Consider the following 21363-nt stretch of genomic DNA (forward strand, 5'->3'; position numbering starts at 1 on the left):
CTTGGCACCATGTGACACAAATTAGGAGGCGTTCCAGTGCTCAGTCAGACCCTGCGTCTGATTTAACATGCAAAGTCTTTCGCGCGCCCCATAGTTAAAGGAGCACCACAAAAAAGTTTGGCGAACTCCATCGGGCCAGTGCAGGGAAGCGACAGATTCATGATTTCTGGCGCATCCATCATGAATCTGGACAACATCTACAAAGAGTTTGTTCTCTCCGTGTTTGCGCAAGTTTATTCCGGGTCCTCCGGTTTCCTACCACACTCTAAAACCCATACTGCAAGGTTGATTAGATTGTGAGCCCCATTAGGGACAGAGACTGATTTGGCAAGCGGTGTGCAGCGCCGTGTAATCTGTGTGCGCTATATAAATAAAGGAATTATTATTATTATAATCTGTTGCACCCAGCATTATACACAGGCAGAGTACTTTCATTGCAGTTTTCCACATTCTTAGTAAATGTGTCCCATAGTCTCCGACTTAAGAACGCCAAACTTACAGACTCCTCCTAGTTACCCCTTTGCTCACCATTCCCACTGGTGAAGCTCCCTGGATGCTGGTAATTTACTAGACTCTAGTCCCAGGATACAATACTCGTACATAACTTGGGGGCGTCCTGTACTACTGGCCTGTACTATGGGGCAGATTTGTCAGAATGTTTATGTAAAAAAACATAATAAACCTACAATTTTTAAAATCAATTTTATTGAAGAAACAAACACATGTTTACACAAAATGACATTCTCTATGCAGTGACTTTACAGACAGTGGTACAATGACTTCATAATACTGTTCAGATCTTCAGCAAGAAATGACTGCAGGGATGTCAGTGTGATGAGTGATCTCTGCACATATCAGAAGCCAATTTCTTCATTACAAAAATCCACAAAATCTACACTAAAAGACCACAGTGAGAGTCCATTTTACACAGATGAAGGCACTAAACTTTCTCCTGACTAAAGCCCTTTAAAAAAATAAATATAAAGGTGACCATTAAAATACATTAAATAGAAACTTTATCCAGGATTTCTAGTGCGTTAAACCTTTATGTGCAGCACGTGGCATCATGAGTGGTAAAAGGCAGGGTACAGGAGATGTTCTGCAGCTAGGAGGGGATAACAGAAGATACAGCCGAGTTATAAGGGACGACTTAGCATTGACACTTACTGTAGTGTTCTGCTCTGGTTTTCAGGAGTGGGACTGTGTATCATCCGGATGTGGTCATGTGACAGAACACATACGTAACTTAAAGGGACATATTCCAGAAGAATTACGGTAGCTTATTAAAAGCTTTCAAATTGATTAGGAACAAAATGCTAAATCTGAACTTGTGGGTAGTGGAATGCATTGTGCTGCAATAGTTCTGGATCTCTTCACTCGTTTGGTTCTTGCTGGCCCAGATAAATATAGCAGGCCCTAAGTGTGAGCTGATTCAGCCAGTCACAGCAGGGAAAATGAGCAGTGTTGTGTGAGGGAGGAGACCGACGGCCTCTGCTGCCCATGTAATGACAGTGCTACCAGTTATTACATGGTAAAAATAGGATGTGACCTGACCTCCTCTGCCCAGCACATGGTTATTATAGTCAGGGGGCAACAGAAGCCATAATTGCATGCACAATGCAGCATGGGAAAGGGGGTGTAGGGGGCTGTTTAATATTGGAAAGATTTAGTAAATTTGTCTCATTATAGAGAACTATGTAAGTTTCTTATAGCGTATCAAATCACACAGGACAGCAAACAATTTACAATATAGAAATGTTGTGTTGACTGCAGCGGCAGAAGGTTCACCTGAATTATGACTTTCTATACTCATAGCCCTAAGTGATATTTTACTGGGGGCCACTTACCAGAAAACTTTAATTGCAGCTTAGAAAATTACAATCAAAAACATTGTGATGTGCAAAACTATCCACCTCTAGGGTATGCCATATTTTACATACATCATATACATAGAGTTAACCTTTGGAGTGCTATATGTGAAGGGGTAGATTATAAAATACCTGCTGCTCCAGCATAATACTGTCTGTGGGCAAGGCTTTACATGAATGTACATATATGCCATAGAGCACTTTCTGCCCACCATGCAAATGCTGTTGGTTATCTGTACACACACGCAGGGAAGCAGCTGATCCTGGGTTATAGTTTGTTGTCGGCCATTTGTGAATTTTATTTTCTGGTATCTGTCACTGATAGTGTCCAGGATAAAAGAAATCAATGACACTGTGCTGTTCAGATCCACATCAGTAAACGCAGAGCGGTAATGTGTGCAGCACCTCCGTAGTGTGCCTGTAGCCAGAGATCCCAAAAATCTGCAGGCTTGGTTATCCACCTTTATTGCCATATGTACAATATTGCTATGAGCAACGTAGACCACCAGTCATGAAATCAGATCTCGTAGGGAATGGACGGGCGCTGCCTGTAATGTAACATTGACTATTCCACAAGGACAAATCTTGGGTTAGAGGACGGTAAAGTGATGCAGTCCCATTTAGTGGTATTTTCTGCTCCATTCATTGCATTGTCCTGTTGTACCATGCAATTAGGACCCTCTCTGTGGGCGGCCATTCCATATCCCACCACAGGGGGCAGCGGACTAGTATATAAGCAGCCTTTGCAGGAGTCAATCACACTACAACCTCCGAGGATTTGGATAGTCCCAGCGCTTGAACCAGATCATCGCTTATACCACTCTTCAGGGTTCTTCTCACTGAAAGAAAGTATCTGAGATGAGGTACAAGTTCATAGATATAAAATATCCCACCATTTCTCTGCTTCTATTATTATTGTGTGCATTACGGAATGGATATTGAGGCAAATACCTCTGGTTCACAGCCATGCCACGAATGTTCACCTGAGCATCCATAAGTTTGGAATTTATCAAAAATCTTTAACAAATTATTGTAGCTCCAGTAGCCCGGGCACAGGAGAGGCTCCAGTAGCCCGGGCACAGGAGAGGCTCCAGTAGCCCGGGCACAGGAGAGGCTCCAGTAGCCCGGGCACAGGAGAGGCTCCAGTAGCCCGGGCACAGGAGAGGCTCCAGTAGCCCGGGCACAGGAGAGGCTCCAGTAGCCCGGGCACAGGAGAGGCTCCAGTAGCCCGGGCACAGGAGAGGCTCCAGTAGCCCGGGCACAGGAGAGGCTCCAGTAGCCCGGGCACAGGAGAGGCTCCAGTAGCCCGGGCACAGGAGAGGCTCCAGTAGCCCGGGCACAGGAGAGGCTCCAGTAGCCCGGGCACAGGAGAGGCTCCAGTAGCCCGGGCACAGGAGAGGCTCCAGTAGCCCGGGCACAGGAGAGGCTCCAGTAGCCCGGGCACAGGAGAGGCTCCAGTAGCCCGGGCACAGGAGAGGCTCCAGTAGCCCGGGCACAGGAGAGGCTCCAGTAGCCCGGGCACAGGAGAGGCTCCAGTAGCCCGGGCACAGGAGAGGCTCCAGTAGGATCCTCCACACTGGTCGTCTGCCGACATTGTTGTGTCAGCTGGACCCATAAATAGTCAGCTGGCGATAAATTCGGTGACCCTATGCACCAAGGAAGTATTACAAAACGCCCAAGACATTCCTAGTGATCACACAATTACATTCCTTGTGATTACAACTGTAATTATATTATATATACTTAAGACGTAACTGTTTGCCAAGTTTTTTGGTAATCCATTACTTTTATCTGGGTGTGTGCTCGTAAGTACAATAAAAAGAAATAGAGAAAGAGTGTCTGTACTGAAGGAATCCCAGCAGGTAGACTCTGATGCTTTAGGCAATCATCTACATATCCATTTGTGAAACATACTAGAAATGGTAGGGAATACTTACAGGACTTCCTATTTGCTCTTGATCGCTTTCGTTCTTTTTGGGCTACTACCCTTGGGTTTGGGTTCTGAGTCACAGACTGCACTAGTCTATCCATGATCTCATCAGAGGCATCTACAGGTGATCCGCCTTGTTCTTCTTTGTTTCCTGACAAATCTGGAGGACTGGCCCGACCTAAGCCTTAAACAGAGAAGTCTTATGTTATGCTAAGAAATTGTATAAATTATGATTGAATAGCAGAATAGTGAGTGCAGCTATGGTGTAAAATACAAGATGTAACTCAGGATCAGTACAGTTTAAGTACGGTTATATAGTCTCAATCCTTGTCCAGTTTTAGCTTGATGATGAAAATCTCCTTATATAAAGGTACTGCATCACATTTAACGCAAGGTTCTTACTTCGGACTCCGCGGCTCCTGCGGGTGTTGGGCTCCCCAGATGAGATCAGAATATTGGTCATATTTTCATGTCCCTCCTCAGACGACTGAGTATGTAATCTGTTGCTGGTTAATGTAATGTTACTTTCCGTTGTCATCGTTGTTGTAGCAGCACTAGAGAACTTGGCGGTCTATGAGAAAACACATCATAGTCATTGACCGATCACTCTGCCCAATTCCCCAGAATAGATTAATACATAAAAATGTGAACTACCTCCGTGATCATCCTCCCTCTGGTCTTGTTCCGTTCTCTGTATGCAGCTCTCTTCTGTTTCTGCTGCAGCACCCTCTCACGCGCTGTCCTGTACTCGAGTGCAAACTCACTGATTACTCGGCAGAATCGCGTTATCTTCATGTCTCTGGCAGAGGAGTAGGTATAGCCCAGGTACAGCAAGAAAGACCGGAACCTGCCAGTAGAAAAGAAGGCAGGCTTGATCTGATGTATATCACAGCCATACATACCATTTATGAAACCCACTCACAACTTATGTACTGGGCAAGCAATCATAAAAAAGCTATTATTTTTGGGGGACATTTCATTTCCAACTTAGCTAGACTACAAGTAGGGGCCCCTTTACTCCTAATAAAACCAAAAGGAAGGGTTACCGGTTAAGTATCCTCCGATGCACGATCTTTAAGATGACGATTTTGTCAGTGCTGCTCTTCAGGAAGTCGGTCATTTTGTTCTTCAAGCCTGGTTTGGTCTCGTGTTTGGCAATGACTTTAAGGCTGTCCCATGATTCCCGGCATCTCTTCTCCAGTTGTACCAAACTATCAGCCAATTCATCAAAATCTACCTGTTTGGAAGAGAAGCAAGTAGATTAAAACTATGGTAAATACTAAACATACACTACTGTAGCGTATGTACATCAAATGTTTCCCCTAAAGGGTTCTTCTTGCTTTATTGTATATGGTTTAAATCACTAATCTTTCCCCCTGAAATCTCTGCTGAAAACATTTTTATGAACACTTATGAAAACTTATCCTGATTTACCGTATTTCTCAAAGCTAAGGTTTTTTACAACATAGCCCATCATTACTCTTTAAGTATATCAGTAACATAAACCTTCTGTTTTGAAAATGGAAATTATTGTTGTAAATTAGGTTTTTATCCAGGATATCTCTGTACTTGGCCACATTCATCTTTCCTTCAAGTGCAACCGGTTGTCCTAGTCCTGTCCCTGCAGCTGAAAAACAGTGCAACATGTGTCACTGTTGGGACTGTATTTGGCAGGTGATGAGCAGTGCCTGGTTTTCTCCACACATACCGCTTAGAATTGACACTAAAAAGTTCAATCTTCGGACCAGAAAGTCTCATCGGAGCAGAGAATCTAATTTCTCATTGTCTGGGAGCCCTTTATTTGTTTTTTGCAAACTGTATGCGGGACGGAGAGGCTTCCATCAGCAATGTCTGCCATAAAGCCCCGACTGGTGGAGGCTGCAGTGATATTTGACTTTGTGGTACTTTTTCCCCATCTTCCTACTGCATCTCTGGAGCTCAACCACAGTGATATTGGTGGTGTACAGGACAGGATCAGCAGGAAATGGACAGCATTTGAGTTAAATACGGTCACAGCAAAGGGTCTGAGTACCTATGCCCATGTGATATTTCCGTTTTTCTTGAATAATAAATTAGCAAAATATTTACATTACTGTTTCAAGATGGGGAGCAGAGTGTACATTAAGGATTAAAAAAAAAACTTTTTTGATCTTACCAATAGGCTGCAATGAAACAAAGAATGAAACATTTAAAAAGGTCTGAATACTTTCTATACCCACTGTATAATAACCCACTGTATGCATATCTGTGTGTACAAGGGTGGTTTAATAAGTACCTGTGTTAGAAATGAAGACACAATTTTTTCTAAAAAAAAAAAAAAAATTATTTTTCAACATAGTCCCCTTTTAGAAAGATACGCTTCTCCCAACCTTCTTGTAATTTTTTTAACCCCTGCAAAAATAGGATTTGTCGAAGTCTCCAAAATACGCCTCTGTCTCAGCGATGACTTCCTCATTTGATTTAATTTTTTTCCCGCGAGTCATTTCTTCATGTTAGGGAACAAGAAAAAGTCACAGGGAGCCAGATCGGGTGAATACAGGGGGTGCGGCAGCAATTCATAACGCAATTCATGCATTTTGGCAGCGGCAACTCCAGATGAATGTGCTGGTGCGTTATAGTGATAAAACAGCACTTTCTTTTTCGCCAAATGCGGCCGTGTCCCCTTCAATTTTTTGTGGAAGCAGTCCAATAATTCACTGTAGTATTGTCCAGTGATCGATCTAAAAAATCCATGAAGATGACGCCGTTCGCATCCCAAAAAATCGTCGCCATTACCTTTCTGGTGGGACCGTCTTCGCCTTCTTTAGAGCAGAGAAATCCATTGTTTTGATTGTTTCTTAGTTTCTGGTGTGTAATTATGAATCCAGGTTTTATCAACGGTGACAACTCGACGCAAAAAAAAAAAAAAAAAGACCTTGCTTAAATTGCGCCAAACACTGCTTCAAAGTTAACAGCCGCATTCACTTGTTGTCCACCGTGAGCAATCGTGGCACCCATCGTCCGACAATTTTTTCATTGCCAACTTAACATGTAAAATATTAATTGCCTTTCCAGTCGACACACCTACGGCCTCTGCTACTTCGTGAACTTTCGTTTGTCGATCAGCCAGTATCAGCACTTTTTGAATGATTTCCACGGTAACCACGTCTGCTGGTTGTCCTGGTCGCTCCTCATCAAAAACGGATGTTCGCCCACGTTTAAATTTGTTGAACGAATATCTAACTGTTCTCATAGATGTCGAAGTGTCCCCATAAACAGCATCCAACTTTGCCTTTATCTCCTCGCTTTTCCCATCCAAAAACAAAAAGAGCATTGCTGAACGATACTGCTCTTTTTCCATCTTAGCGAAAATAACGAAACACGTCTTACTCAAATTGCTGCCAAATCCAAACTAACCAATCAGTCTGCTATTTGTAATGCCGTCGTTTGATAGATGGCAGCACACGATGATAACACCAACTTCCCTCAGAAACGCCCTCTGTCGTCAAACACGGGTACTTATTGAACCGCCCTCTCTCTCTATATCTATATATATACATATATACACAGTGTAACAAAAAGGGTTGGGACAATGGAAAAACTGGCAAAATACACTTTGGTTCAAAAAAACTTAAAAAATTTGTCAAATACTTTTCAAAAATCTAATTATACCAAACTCCGCCTCCTACTCTTATTCCCATCCAGGAGGTTGATTTTAGTATCAGATCACATATAATATTTGTTTTTCGATCCAATGTGTAGGCCACATGTTCTACAAATATCTACACACAAGGCCATATTATTAGTCATACATTTATTTAAAGGAAACCTACCACTTGAAGTAGCAGGTTTCAGATGGAAATACCGAGCCGGAGCTTATTTTTGTTAGTGTTTTAAACCGCTGTATTGCGGTTTAAAACACTTTTTAAACTTTATAGCCGGCGCAGGCGCTACAATGCATGCGGCTCTCCTTCACTTCCTATGTAGCCGCGCGCACGGTCGCACGCGTGGTAAGCGCCGAGCGCGTACCTCCCTGCGCCGGCTATAAAGTTTAAAAAGTGTTTTAAACCGCAATACAGTGGTTTAAAACACTAACAAAAATAAGCTCCGGCACCAGCTCACCCTGAGCTGGTGCTCGGTATTTCCATCTGAAACCTGCCACTTCAAGTGGTAGGTTTCCTTTAATGTAAGACAGGCACTGACAGATTCCTTTAAATAAGGAAATTGACAAAAAAACTATGTCTAAAACAAAAATTATGAAAAAGGTGTCCTCTGGTAACCTATTCCAAAGAACTACCTGACAAGTAAAGGCCTTCTCTGCTACTTACCTTAGATGATCGAGTAATGGCTGCGATTTCAGAGTACAGGTCGGAGGTGTCAGGGCACTTCTCAATCACTATGTTACACATATGATGGAGAAGAGTTTGTCTGTGAACGGTGTCCTTCACCTCTGAGACCTTTTCCAGGTAACCAAGGTCAAAGCCTTTGGCCTGAGAAAAAATGAAAAATAGACATTCGTTACTGAATGCAATAATGAATGGAGACAATCTGTGACTGCAAATCTTCCATACAAAATCTAAAAAAAAAAATGATGATTTTGATGATTTCCACTAACTGCCAATTAATGGCAACCTCAGGTGAAATCCAGATAAACTCAAAGTCTCTAGCACAAATCTCTTTTCTGTCTTAAATGTATCAGTCTACAGTCAAGGCTTTTCAACTATGTCCACACCAGTGTTTGAAGTTCTGTTAGCTGATCATGGCACAGATACCTTCAAGATGTAGAAGTGGAACATACATCATTTTTTCATTCCAGAAAGTAAACATAACCTGATGGACTACTCCATAGTCAACTGAATCTGTCAAGCTTCAATTACACCCTACATACAGGATTCATACAGTACAATTCTTTGGTTTCTATGATGGAAAAGAAAATGACTTCCCCTTCAAATGCAAACCTTGCTTTAGAGGAATTTTATAACCATATTGAAGCTGTGAGAATTATTAGAAGATAATTAAAGATTTAAGCCAGACTGTACAAACAAATAGAGCACATGAGAAGTGTAAACTTAGAAATATATATTTATTTAACTTTTGAAATAGAAAAAAAAAAAGGTTTAGTTTACTTGTGCTTCGGAGGGGAATCTATTAAGACTGGCGTTAATACCCCCCCCCTTCTGCGCTCTGCAGCCAAGATATACTAAGGGACCCTGCCGCTTGGTAGATTGGGAAGGGAAATCTGCCAGGTCAGACCAGTTTAGACCAGGTGACCCTATGGAGATTTCAGCTATAGTTTCGCTGGATTTCTAACAGAGACTAGTACATACGGTTGGGCTGTGCCCCAAGGGGCATGCGGGCCAGAAAACCACCAAACTGGTGGAAATGGGGCTTGTTACAAGCCAACTGGGAAACTGGAGGAGAAGACATCTCCCCCATAATGAATAGGAATTTTTAAATCCATGGACTAAACATCTTTCTAACATAAACAGCTAAAAGATCCAAAATGTTACTTTGTCCAGAAGGTGACCACAATGGCTAAAGATTGTACAATAGGGGCTACAGGGGTTATCGGTTATGCCTCAATCACTGTGATATTTTGTATTCTATCATAGGTTACAATTTGTTTCTCATTGTAAAAATGCAATCACCTGAATATTTCGAAATCACAAGTCATAACTGAATGTGTTACTAGGATGTGTTACCATGTCAAATGGCACCTATGAAAATTAATAATGATCTTTCCTAATGTTCCTGGAGTACAATAACGCAGAAAAGGTGAACCATAAGGTAAGATGGAGTAAGTTGGACTTACATTTGACCCATTCAGAAAGTTTCCAACTGCCAAGAGTGAGGCCAGGATCACCTTAAATGTCTTATTCTTCGATAGTTGCTCCATTCCCAACTTCAGGTCAAACAGTGGTTCAGCGATTTCCTAAGAGAAGGCCACTTGGATGGTTAGTACTCACTGGAGATTGTAAGGTCTGCTTCAATATTTTATATCATGGTTATCCAGCATCTGATAAAACAGAATTCTGAATTTGCTGTAAGGATTGCAGATTTATCTACCCTACATATTTTTCTTCTACATAGGCCCCTTGCACAAGAATGTATGCTCGCCAGCACACAGCCATGCGCAGTAGAGCGGAGAAGCGAGCAGCTGGGGCTGTAGTACAACAAAATATGTAGCACATGTCCTATATTTTTTACTTGCACGGTCATGGTGCTCACCTCACTGTGACAGGGTGCCAATGGGGACCAATATCTGTCTGAAAACTGTGCAGCTGGATATTGCTCCCCCACACGTCCGTGTGCATAAAATGTACTCAGGATAACAAATAACACATTCTATATTTAACTGTTATTATTAACAAAAAATACACACCCATTTCACAGATATAATTCCAACTTGTCTCTATCAGTCCTGCTGTACATCATTTCTGTTGCCTCTAGGCCCCTAGGGTCGGGGAAGCCATCTTGGATTACTGTGTGACAGCCATGGAGCCTAGTTTTTCTCCCCCTGCATTCTAGCCCTGCCACCCTGCAGTCCACGACAGAGGTCACTCACTGATACACAGACACTGATATCCTGCCGGCAGCAGTGTGAGAACTACAAGCTACAGACAAATAAGTTCTTTATCGGGGGAGGAAGGCACAGCAGATCTAGTGTGTTGTGGAATAACAGAGATGTAGGAGAGCTGACTGTGATTGTGTGTAATAGCCATCTCATCATCTTATCTCTCTCTGTGTCAGATATTAGTACAATGTTCAGAAGGTAAATTATAGTGTATATAAACCTGAACCCTGATAATTTAACCGCATTGTCAGCTCACAGCACACAGGGATCATAATGTGTCTGCTTATAGAGTTCCTGCCCACATCCTGGAATCTTACACTGACCATCACCAAGTGACAGGAGCAACAACAATAAAACAGAGTAAAATTGTGAAAGAAAGGGTTAAAAATTATCTTTATTGTGTTAACATCACTAGGGGTTGAGATTTGAAATCCCTTTAATAAGGAGATGGAAATAAATAAATAAAAATGTGAAATCACTGGATATTGTTAGCAGGATGCATTTCTCTAGAGAGACACGGTGCGGGATATAATGTAAAATTGTCCATTTTATTATGCCCTATTATACATGGTTATGGTCTGGCGAGGCCACCATGTTTTACTGCACCGTGACACATGCTACATTCACATGGCTGTGTGCTCACCTAGACCAGATCCCGATCGGGGGCCATAGATTTAATGAAAAAAATTTGGCAAGCTCTGTAGGCGCTATATAAATAAAGAATTAATAATAATAATAATAATAAATGCAGGAAAAAATGAGGAAGGTTATTAATAATAGAAGTCTTCATCTAGTAGAAATCTCAAAGACTATACTAACTTTTAGAAGAAAGCAGAGCAATAAAGGGAAAACTGACAGTTAAAAGGGAACCTGTGATCAAAAAATGGACTAAAACTATTATGTTTTCAAGCATCTGAACAGCTTCTAGGTCATGTTGCTTTCATGGCCAAGTGTAAACTTTGATGAGTTGGTTGCATACAGTCAAGGAGGCAGAGACTTTAACATTAAAGTCAAGTCTTCCCCACCTTTCCTGCCTCTTTTCCGATCATTGACATAATGGGGCTGATTTACTAAGGGTTGTGTGCTGCACTTTCGGCGGACTGTACACCTTTTTCGGGGCTAAAACTGCTCACACAGGTATTTAAGAACATACTGGTAGTGGTTTATTAGACTTATTTCTGATGACAGGTTCCCTTTAAAGGATGAGGAGCACTCTGTCCTGGATGAAGACATTGCCAATATTACTTACTGCTCTCCCTCTCTACTCCCATAAAGCTTTGGTATAATCTGAAATGTCAGTGAGCTTCTATACATCTTGCTAGCAAGTTGGAACGCAGAGATTTCAGTGTGAAAGCATATTAGGAAGGAAGGAGGGAGGAAGGATGAAATAACCGGTTATTAATAAGCTTCACCAACCCCCAGCATTTAAATAGCTCACATTCAGTTAGGGCAAATTCTCTAGGTTTTGGTTACCTCTTAAAAAAAACTTAAGAGAAAATATCTAAAAAAAAAAAAAAGAAAAAAAAAAAGTGTAATCTTTAGGTGAAAACACTTTCCTTTCACTTTAATACAGAGGTGTCTCCATTCAACAGTGTGTTGCATTATTGTTCTGCTTTTCTTGGGAAAATAGGACTTGTTTGTCACTGCTGAAAAAGTAGAACTTTTATTCTTTATATTTTTATACATTTCTAAACTGTATGTTTATTTTTAAATATGTAGGGTTGTACTACCACTTCTCACTTCAGACCAAAGTTATAGTACTCATGTAGACAATATAACCCTCTGGTCAATAGATATTTGTGACCCACTTTACGTCTACCATCCAAGTTGATATACTGTTGGTATATTCCAAGCCATATTACACATTTCCATCAGGCCACACAAACAAAATTACATGCAGACCCCAGATGTAGTCATACATATGTGTCTATTTTCGCAAAGGTATACGGCAGGGGAATAAAGGTAACGCCCCCTAGGATCTTGTCACGGGATATCCTCAGACGTAACAAATATATTGCGCATAGCCCTTAAAAATCACACATGTGGTACACATACCCACTGAGCTACGAGATAAAGTGCCCTCAGGCATCACGAGATGTGGAACATGTAACCACTGAGAAGTGTGGACTACACGTTCTGAGTAAGATAAGCAATAGAATCCTATTTGAAATGCCTATACAGGCAGTCCCCTACTTGAGAACGCTCGACTTACAGACGACCCCTAGTTAGAGACCGACCCCTCTGCCAACTGTGACCTTTGGTGAAGCTCTCTGGAAGCTTTACCTTAGTCCCAGGCTGCAATGATCATCCTTGGTCCAATTACAGCAAAAAAAATTGAAACTCCAATTGTCACTGGGGCCAAAAAAAATGTTTGTCTGGATCTACAATTATAAAATATACAATTTCAACTTACATACAAATTCAACTTAAGAACAAACCTCCGGACCCCATCTTGTACGTAACCCGGGGACTGCCTGTACTTAGCTTAGAAGTAACGCCAACCCGGGATGTCGAGTAAACGGAAGCCTCCAACATACTGACAAATGTCAGGTTGGGATTATGTGGAAATCACTCGTCCTTACTCTACTCGCTGCCTTATGTGTTGCGGGGTCGGCCTCATGCTGGTGCCACACTCTCCGTCATGCACATTGTGCTATTTGCCACCCGGAAATTCCTATGACCTTTAGATGCGGCAAGTGTAAAGCTTGTAGATGGGCAAGAAGATGTTCCTCTTTCCAAGATGCCAATACAGGAAAGGTGTATCAAGCCAGGGACTTAGCAAATTGTTGTACGCCTCAAGTTGTGCATTTATACACTTGCGTTTTTGGAATGGGATATATAGGCAAGACGTGAATTTAAGACCAGTATATTAGAACATCTGGGTGATATTATCAATACACGGAATAAGCCACTTACAATGCATGTTCTGACCTACACGTTGGAAACAGTAAAAGCATTGATTGTTGTTGGAATTAGTCCCTATTTTAATACAGAGGGGTGACTGTGACAGAAAATTATTACAAAAAGAGACAGAATGGATTTACTGTTTAAACACACATTTCCCCTAATGGCCTAAATGAACAACTAACCTATACTGCATTCATTTAGTCTTTCTTATGTGATATTGGTAAACTAAAATTTAGTAGGGAAACCAGTTTTTTTGTCGCGCTGCTAGTCAGCGTGGATAGAATTGATACAGTATGTGAACAGTAGTGGTGTCTGTGTTGAGTTTAACACACACATATGGCTAAAAGTATTACACAATGACCAATTTATTTGACAATACTTTAGCTCAGAGGTAATAAATACAACAGATTGAATATTTATGGACCATGGCAGTAGGATTAGCACACAAGGAATGTATTGGCTATCAGTTATTCACATATGTCATTAGAAGGAGGTTGAGTGTGATGATAATGTGAGTGCCGATATTCGGCAGTTGCTATTGATGATCTGCATCTTATATCCATAGCTATGACACAGCTCAATTTGTATATGTTATACACTCTATGGAGACTATTTTTTTATTTCTCCCACAGACAGATCCCTGAGGAGCCGTCCTAATTGAACGGCAAAACGCGTAGGCCAAGTGGGTCATAAATATCCAATAAGCAGAGGGTCATATTGCCTATATGAGTACTATGCCTTTCATCTGGAGTGAGTACTGGTCCTTCAGAGAGGCCTTATATGTGTAGTAGGACCCTTTATATTTTTATATGTTTATAAACTGTATGTTTATTCTATTTTAAAGAATAGAATAAAAGTTATCTTTTAGTTGTTTCTACTTTTTCAGTGATTAATGAGTTTAACTAGGAAACATGGTTATATTGCCTTGCTGACAGGCAATTGGTCAAGCTCTGTGATTTATTGACTGGAAAATAGGACTTCTGCAAACCTCTTAAAAAATCTTAAAAATGTCTACCTTCTCCATAGTTTCATAGTCCAATTTAAAGGCCCAGAGCTGAAGGCGAGATGTCAGTCCGCTGATAGAGGATAGTGTAAGAAGGAACTGTTCTGCTGATCCTAAGGGGACATCAGGGTTAGCAATCTGAGCCTCCTGGATCTTCTGCTTTTCCTCTTCTGTTGGGACCATTGTCAGAATTTTCTGTAGAGTAAGGTAAAAATATGCAGTATACAGTAAATACTGTGGAGTCGCATGACACAGGATTGATAGCTGGATATTGGTTTACCTCAATCCCTTCTTTGCTGATTGCATACTCATCAAAGTTTAGAATAGCTGTCTTGATGATGTGGACTGTGGGAAGAACTGTGAGGCCAATGTTAATAGCGTTGCTTCTCTTCGGGTCCAACACCACCAGAGCCTGTTTCTTTACTTCTGCTCCTTTCTGTAATTAAAAAAAGAAAAATAAATATCTACATCATTGGGTATCATTTAGTTAGAAGAATGATAGTGTCTTAATAGCCATATAGACAACTTAAAATTGACCTACAAAGCACCACCATTTATGTAAATGTAGCAGAAGTGCTTTGTGAAGCTCGAGGGGCTCTGCCAATGCCCCTTCCAGGGCACTTCTGAAACATTTACATAAATATGAAAATAAAAATGTTAAAACAACCAAACCGGCTTATCTATATATTAAAAGTATGGCAGCAGTACTGACTACATAACCTCTACAAAGCACTGTTGATACTTTGCAGAGCATCAATATCAATATATTCCCCTAACATTCTAGCCATGCAGCCATATACTAAATGACTACTCCAACCAGTCTCTGCAGCCGGTGAGTGGCTGCTATGGTAGTTTCTACAGCCGATTTCCCACTGTAACTAAGGAAACAGCCTAGAACTGTAAATGTAAAGTCCTACGACTTTCTAATAAACTTTATTGTTACTTGCGGTCAATATATGGTAACAATCTTTCTTCCCTCTGAAGACATAGCTAGGGCATAGGCTAGTCTTGCATTCTGCTAAGAACAAGATGAACACAGTGCTCTGGTAAACAGTCTGAACTTCAGACAAATCTATATATACAGTAAGTAGTTTAGTTCACATTGAACCATACAAGCCCATTAAGCGAGTTTGAAATTATTTTACCAAAATAAATCCTTTCTCCTCCTCAATCTACAAAAATTTTGATACAGTAAGCAATATGCCAATCTCAAGCAAGTAATCTCCATTAGTTTCTCAGGTCCTCAATTTGGTTCAACTATTAAAGACTTGACGATAAATAAATATACATTTTTCTCTGTGCTGCTGCAGTTTCAGTTGAAAAGATGAAGACTGGATTGTTACATTCATGCCATGCTCCACGTAACATTAATGACATGCATAAAATTACTGGAAATATAGGGCTGAGGGGATAGTTGTAGATGGACCTCTTATGTATGAGACCTTAAATGTAATCACCTTGGAAGAAATTAGTTCTTTGGCTTTAGACTCAAAAAGATGTTCAAGTTTCTCAGTGTCCACATTGATCTTGTCCAGTGACTCCCACAAAGTGCCTTTGCCAAACTTTCCCCGACTGTTGCAGTCTGCCTCTTTCATCTCCTTCCAGAACAGCTTTACTGTCTTCCTCTTCTTATTTACAGTTGTGTTAAATGAGTCCTGTAACACAGGGCTGAAGCTGGGAGGTGCAGGAGGTGGTGGTGGTAAGTGGGGTGCCCTTCCTAGAGGAGGTGGAGGACACACTGGAGGTGGAGGGATTGGTGAAGGAAATCCAGGACAACTGCCAAGTGGTGGTGGTGGAGGAGGGGGTGGAAGTGGCAACCCTGAAATGGATGGTGGAGAATGATTTACATTGGATGATCGAGAAGGTGCAACAGTTTCTGTGGCCTCAAAATCAAGTACATCAAAATCCTCCTCCTCACACAAGTCTGTGAAGTCCAAGTCCTTAATTTTCAGATCCATCTGTGGGGGTTGTGGGGTTTGCTCCCACAGGGTTTCAGCAGGTTTTTTGAAGGGGGTCATGAGTGTCTTCTCTAGGTTTTTGGCATTGGTTTCAGCATCAATGCTGTACTGGGCCCTAACGCCTTTACGAGAGTCTGAACCATTTTCCACAGGAACTTTGGTGGGAGAAGTCTCCGGCTCATAGATTTCTGTCCTGGCTACTGGAGACTTCATGTCTCTTGGTGGCTTCCCTGGGTCAGTAGAAACTGTACTGTTTGCACTGTGAATTTCTGGGTCAGCGTTATTCTGGTTTTTAGTATATAGCATGTCCAGCATGAATTTCTTAGAGCTGCTACGGTCAGTGGTGAGTGGAGGGGCATTACCGGGGTTTGCTGGAGGGAAAAGAAGAAATTACAATGAGTAACAAAGAAAATCCTTCAGTCTATAGAAACATCGATGATGGATACGGTTACCACCAGACATGGTGGTTAAATCTATGGGATCTGACTGTGATTCCTCCATATATGTCAAAATAATTGTATTGTTTAACTTGCTGGACAAATTTAGATCTACAGGTAGGCTTCAGGAAACATGTTGTGCTCTGTTGTGGAAGCAGAACAACAGAAGTAACAGAAGGGGCGGATGTTTTACATGACATCAACAAAAACCAAAACAATCCATCAACTACAATGGGACTTTCTTGACTTCAATTACAATGTCCATTATTTTTCTGACAAAAAGGTCCAGCATGCATTGGATATGTAATAGTAAAAGGTTCCTGTGACAGGGGCTTCAAACAGTAGTGTGAATTCACCATAATCTAATGTATCCTAGTCTTTTTCTTACCAATACAGTGTAACAAGTTCAGTGATCATATATAAATATATACATTCAAAAATCACACATTTCCTAAATTATATAAAACAATACAACATAAAAAGCTTATATAAAGAATAATGAAAAACATTTTTATGCTGTGCATCCATCACAGTTTTTTTTTCTGTTTATATTTTTCTTTTCGTTTTTATACTGTATAGGAACACTGTCCTACAGTATAGCCAAAATACAAAGAGTACTGCGCCTAGAACAATTTCTCTTTCCTCACCATTATTCAGTGAAAACATGCTTATTGTTTTTATTATTAAAAAAAACAAACAAACAAACAAAAAATTCTAACCTAGTCATGTTGAAAGAGCTTATGAAAGAGGATATCCCATAAATGTCATTTATCTGCTATCCACTTTATTTTGTGCCAAGTTAAGAGATCACTCCAGGTCTGACAACTGGCAGAATTAGGAGTGAAAGTCCTCCTGCAAACTAGGTACTAGTGCACACACAACTTCTATAGTGCTGCACAGGATCATCGCTCCGCTGACCCAAAGAAGTTAATGGAGCATAGGTAATGCCTGCACAGCTGCACTCCTCTGACTCCTAAATACTAGATCACCAGAAATCTGGAACCTATCCCCTTTTCTGTAAGGAACTGCAAAGTTATATACCTGCATGTAACCCGCAGAGATGAAACACAAACAGTAATAGGAAAGTAGTAAAACTGTACATATACACTGAATAGTCTTAATGGTTTTTTAAAAAGCAGGACACAGATGTTCTCCAGTCATTGCCTGAGGACTCAGTTTTGTGCATGCAGTGGGATGTCTTGCCTGGTTCTGATTCAGGCTCCTCTCGGTCTCCTCTTTCCTCTCTCTCCAAGGTGCTGCTAGCAGAGGAATCGCTGGACCCCGAGCACACTTCTTTCTCATTCACACTGTCATTTTTCTCCTCCTTCTCACTCAGATCCCCTTTTCCTGTGTCCAACAGAGGGGTGGCCAGTGGTTATACATCTGCCCAGGTGCAGAAAAGCCCCATGCTTACAAATAGATCATACCATCCATGCATATGCATGGATGCAGAAAAGGCTGTTGATAAATTTCTATGGTAGTCACATGCATTAGTATGGCGTGTCAGTAATAAGCAGGGGTGGGATTAATGGGTGGTCTTAACAAGCAGGTGGGAGGAGTTAGTCACTTAGAGGGTAGGGAAATAAAGACACTTTTACCAAGCTTTACGGTTTCTGACCATGCAATAAAAAAAATTATACATAAAAGCCACCTCCTGGTTAATCATAAATCCATGCTCATTCTGGAAACTATCTGCTATAATAGATGCCAAGAGAAATGTAACTGGGGGCTGTGTGTTGCAGGGGATTTTTTTTCTCTCTCTGACCATTTCATATAAAGCCTTACTGTAACATCCCATAAACTAGCCAGATCACAAAATGTGACAGACCCAAATGTTTCATCTGCATATACTGTACAAGCAAATGTCTCATCAGTGACTCTCACAAAGGACTATACGGCCACATACACATTTCAATGGGAGAATGGTAAAAAAACATTTCTCCTGCAGCTTTCCTGGCAATGAACAGTTTTCTTAGACAAGCAGAGATTTTTGTACCATTTACTAAAAATTCACATCCTTGCCCATCAAATTTGGAATTTCACTGGTTTTGGCCAACTAATTTTAACCTTAGCTGGTTCTGGCATTATACCAGATAGTTCCCAAGTAATGAGCATGTAGTCTCTGATCATGCATGTGATAACATACTTTGTTCCTGGATGCCAAAGTCCTCCATGCTGGCTTTGTCTGCCTCCTGCTCCGGGGAAGATTCTTCATCTTCATCGTTTCCACTCCCGTTCCGCACGGCTTCTGCCAGCATCTCCTGTCTACCTTTGGACAAGGCAGACATCTTTTCTAACTCTGTGGCAGCCAGGTTCTCAAGAAATCGGTTTCTGAAATGACACAAGTGGAACTTTGGTAACTGAGCTGACATGTTTTGCATCCATTATTAGTATATAAATAATCCAACTTACATCCAATATACAATTTGTAATTACCATTCCTTCAATGCTATCAGCAAATGAGATGTGCTACAATACATCCAGAGACAGAGCGTCTTTGAGTTTTCTAATAGCTGAGGGTTTCTTACAATTGCATTTAGTCTCAGAGGTAAACAACAACTGTACACGTTATAATATCAGATTGACATAGCTTTGTTTTGGGAGTGGAAAATGCAAATATGTTTTCCAGAGTGGGAAAAGGAAGACTGTGCATCACTGCTACCTTTAAAAGACAGCTTTCTCTACATCTTTATTAGACTTGGGTCTCATTCAGATGGCAGTTGTGGGCACATATTTCCAGCCGCCGAATGTACGTCCCTTAAACGCCTATGGCGTGTGGCACCGTACCGTACACGGGGGAAAGGATCTACCTTTCTCCGTGTCTATGGCCGTGCAGCGCTATTTCCTATGCAGAGGGGAGGGGTGAGCAGTGCTCATCCCTCCTCCTCTCCAGTGTGCCGACTGCGTTACAACTGCTCGATGTTCTGCTAAGTTCATGTGAATGTAGCCTTACAAGAAGCCTAATGACATGATGTGGGATAATAGCCAAACCAGCAAGTATTTTCCAAAAGGAACTGGCACCCAACTGAGGACAATGCTGTTTCAAATTCATTGCAGTGAAAGGAACTGGTTAAGCTAGGAGAGAATAAACCGACGTAGGTCACAGAAGAAACTAAACATCTTATGGAAATTTGCCTTTGCAGGTCCCCTTTATAGGCATACAGAGTCTTAAAGGCCTACAATGCCCAGCAGCGTATGCATTGCCTTTAACACCTGTAAAGGTGGCCTGCAAAGGAAAATAAGGAATAATTAGTTTAGTCTCTTCATTGATCTATAGATTCTTTTTACATTTTCCACCATTAGAGCTGAGCTATGATGGTTTTGCGGCATAAACTGCAGTTTTATGTGTCCAGATCCATTTAGTAAGTGCTCCATCATGAATGATCTTATGACTACATATGATTAAAAAGGCTCTTGCTTTCTATGCAGGAGCTGGTTAAATAGATTTTTTTATATAAGCTTTCACCCATAAGAATACTTACTGAAACTTTTTCAGGATGGGTTTGTCCCCATACACATGATTATTCTTTTCCTCCCTGCAGGAATAATTGGTTATCCGGGAGCGACAAACAGTTGACTCTCTGCATGCCACACGCAGTGTTATGGGATTGATAACCAAAGCATGCATTGATAACACCAGTAAAGGAGACATTTTTAACAGGGGTGAGTGAAGAGAAATCTTTGATATAATTTCAATTACAAATTGCACCAATAGATGACCACATTGAAAAATGTAGACAATGTATACAGGAAGTCCCCTACTTAAGAACATCCGACTTACAGACGACCCCTAGTTACAAACGAATCTCTGGATGTTGGTAATTTACTGTACTTTAGCCTTAGGATATAATAAACAGCTATACCACTTATAAGAGGTGTCTGCAATCAAGCTTTATTGTTAATCCTGGTTCTTATGACAACCCAACATTTTTAAAATCAAATCGTCCCATGGACCAAAGAAATTTTGGCTGGGGTTACAATTAAAAAATATACAGTTCTGACTTGCATACAGATTCAACGTAATAACAAACCTACAGACCCTATCTTGTATGTAACCCGGGGACTGGCTGTACTGTGCATGGGACTTCACAAACAATAAACTATATACTTCAGCATTGGTAAATTTCTTCATCAACATTTTGTACCATAGCAAGGTTTTTCGCAACAAGACCCCTACTATAGGTGATGGGTGTGAGTCAATGACAGACCATAGCTAATGTAAAATTATTGTCTACATATCCTCATCCTCTTTATGGGGCATTGGCTTGTTATACCCCTAAACTCCCCGCAATTTAAAAATGTTATGTCAAGCTTTTACAATGTATCTAGCCAACCATTTCGGATACTGAAGATGGTTGGCAAGCAATATGCCCTTTAGGGACTGTCACATGGTTTCTGAAACGAATGTGTCATTCAGAAGAAAGCTGGACATAGGTATCTAGGTTAGTGACTTCTAGAATCAGATTATGCAGCTCACTCTTAGCTACTGTTGTCTTATCAAACAATTCATAGTGGAGGGGGGGGGGGAAGGGTTACTTTTTGCTGTTAGAATAAACCCATTTCATCAGAAAATGGTTAACATGGGGATGACATACAAGTCAAACAAGTCATACAAATGGTCAAAACACACATGGGATGGTGGCTCATGTTATAACCGATATGGGGTTATTTCATTATCACACACACATCACTAGGATTCCACAATAA

The 21363-nt window shown here is 41.0% G+C and overlaps 1 protein-coding gene across 6 annotated transcripts in view; it reads right to left on the bottom strand.

Moving 5' to 3' along the window:
* Nucleotides 1-683: 683 nt before the first annotated feature.
* The window catches only part of FHOD1 (formin homology 2 domain containing 1), an 85017-nt gene continuing 64337 nt past the window's right edge, over nucleotides 684-21363 (bottom strand). For 3 of the 6 annotated variants that reach the window (XM_072117137.1, XM_072117138.1, XM_072117142.1), the window contains 13 exons: nucleotides 20139-20192; nucleotides 18803-18987; nucleotides 17860-18003; nucleotides 15719-16590; nucleotides 14542-14697; nucleotides 14274-14456; nucleotides 9590-9709; nucleotides 8106-8267; nucleotides 4845-5035; nucleotides 4453-4645; nucleotides 4201-4369; nucleotides 3806-3982; nucleotides 684-2707 (listed from right to left, as the gene is read on the bottom strand). In XM_072117137.1, coding sequence (XP_071973238.1) covers nucleotides 2625-2707; nucleotides 3806-3982; nucleotides 4201-4369; nucleotides 4453-4645; nucleotides 4845-5035; nucleotides 8106-8267; nucleotides 9590-9709; nucleotides 14274-14456; nucleotides 14542-14697; nucleotides 15719-16590; nucleotides 17860-18003; nucleotides 18803-18987; nucleotides 20139-20192 — 2689 coding nt within the window. In that variant the 3' untranslated portion in view covers nucleotides 684-2624. The remainder of the gene's footprint in view (nucleotides 2708-3805; nucleotides 3983-4200; nucleotides 4370-4452; nucleotides 4646-4844; nucleotides 5036-8105; nucleotides 8268-9589; nucleotides 9710-14273; nucleotides 14457-14541; nucleotides 14698-15718; nucleotides 16591-17859; nucleotides 18004-18802; nucleotides 18988-20138; nucleotides 20193-21363) is intronic. The other 3 variants (XM_072117140.1, XM_072117139.1, XM_072117141.1) reach the window with 2 other exon arrangements.

This window comes from Engystomops pustulosus, chromosome 7, assembly GCF_040894005.1.
Source record: "Engystomops pustulosus chromosome 7, aEngPut4.maternal, whole genome shotgun sequence".
Lineage (NCBI taxonomy): Eukaryota > Metazoa > Chordata > Amphibia > Anura > Leptodactylidae > Engystomops > Engystomops pustulosus.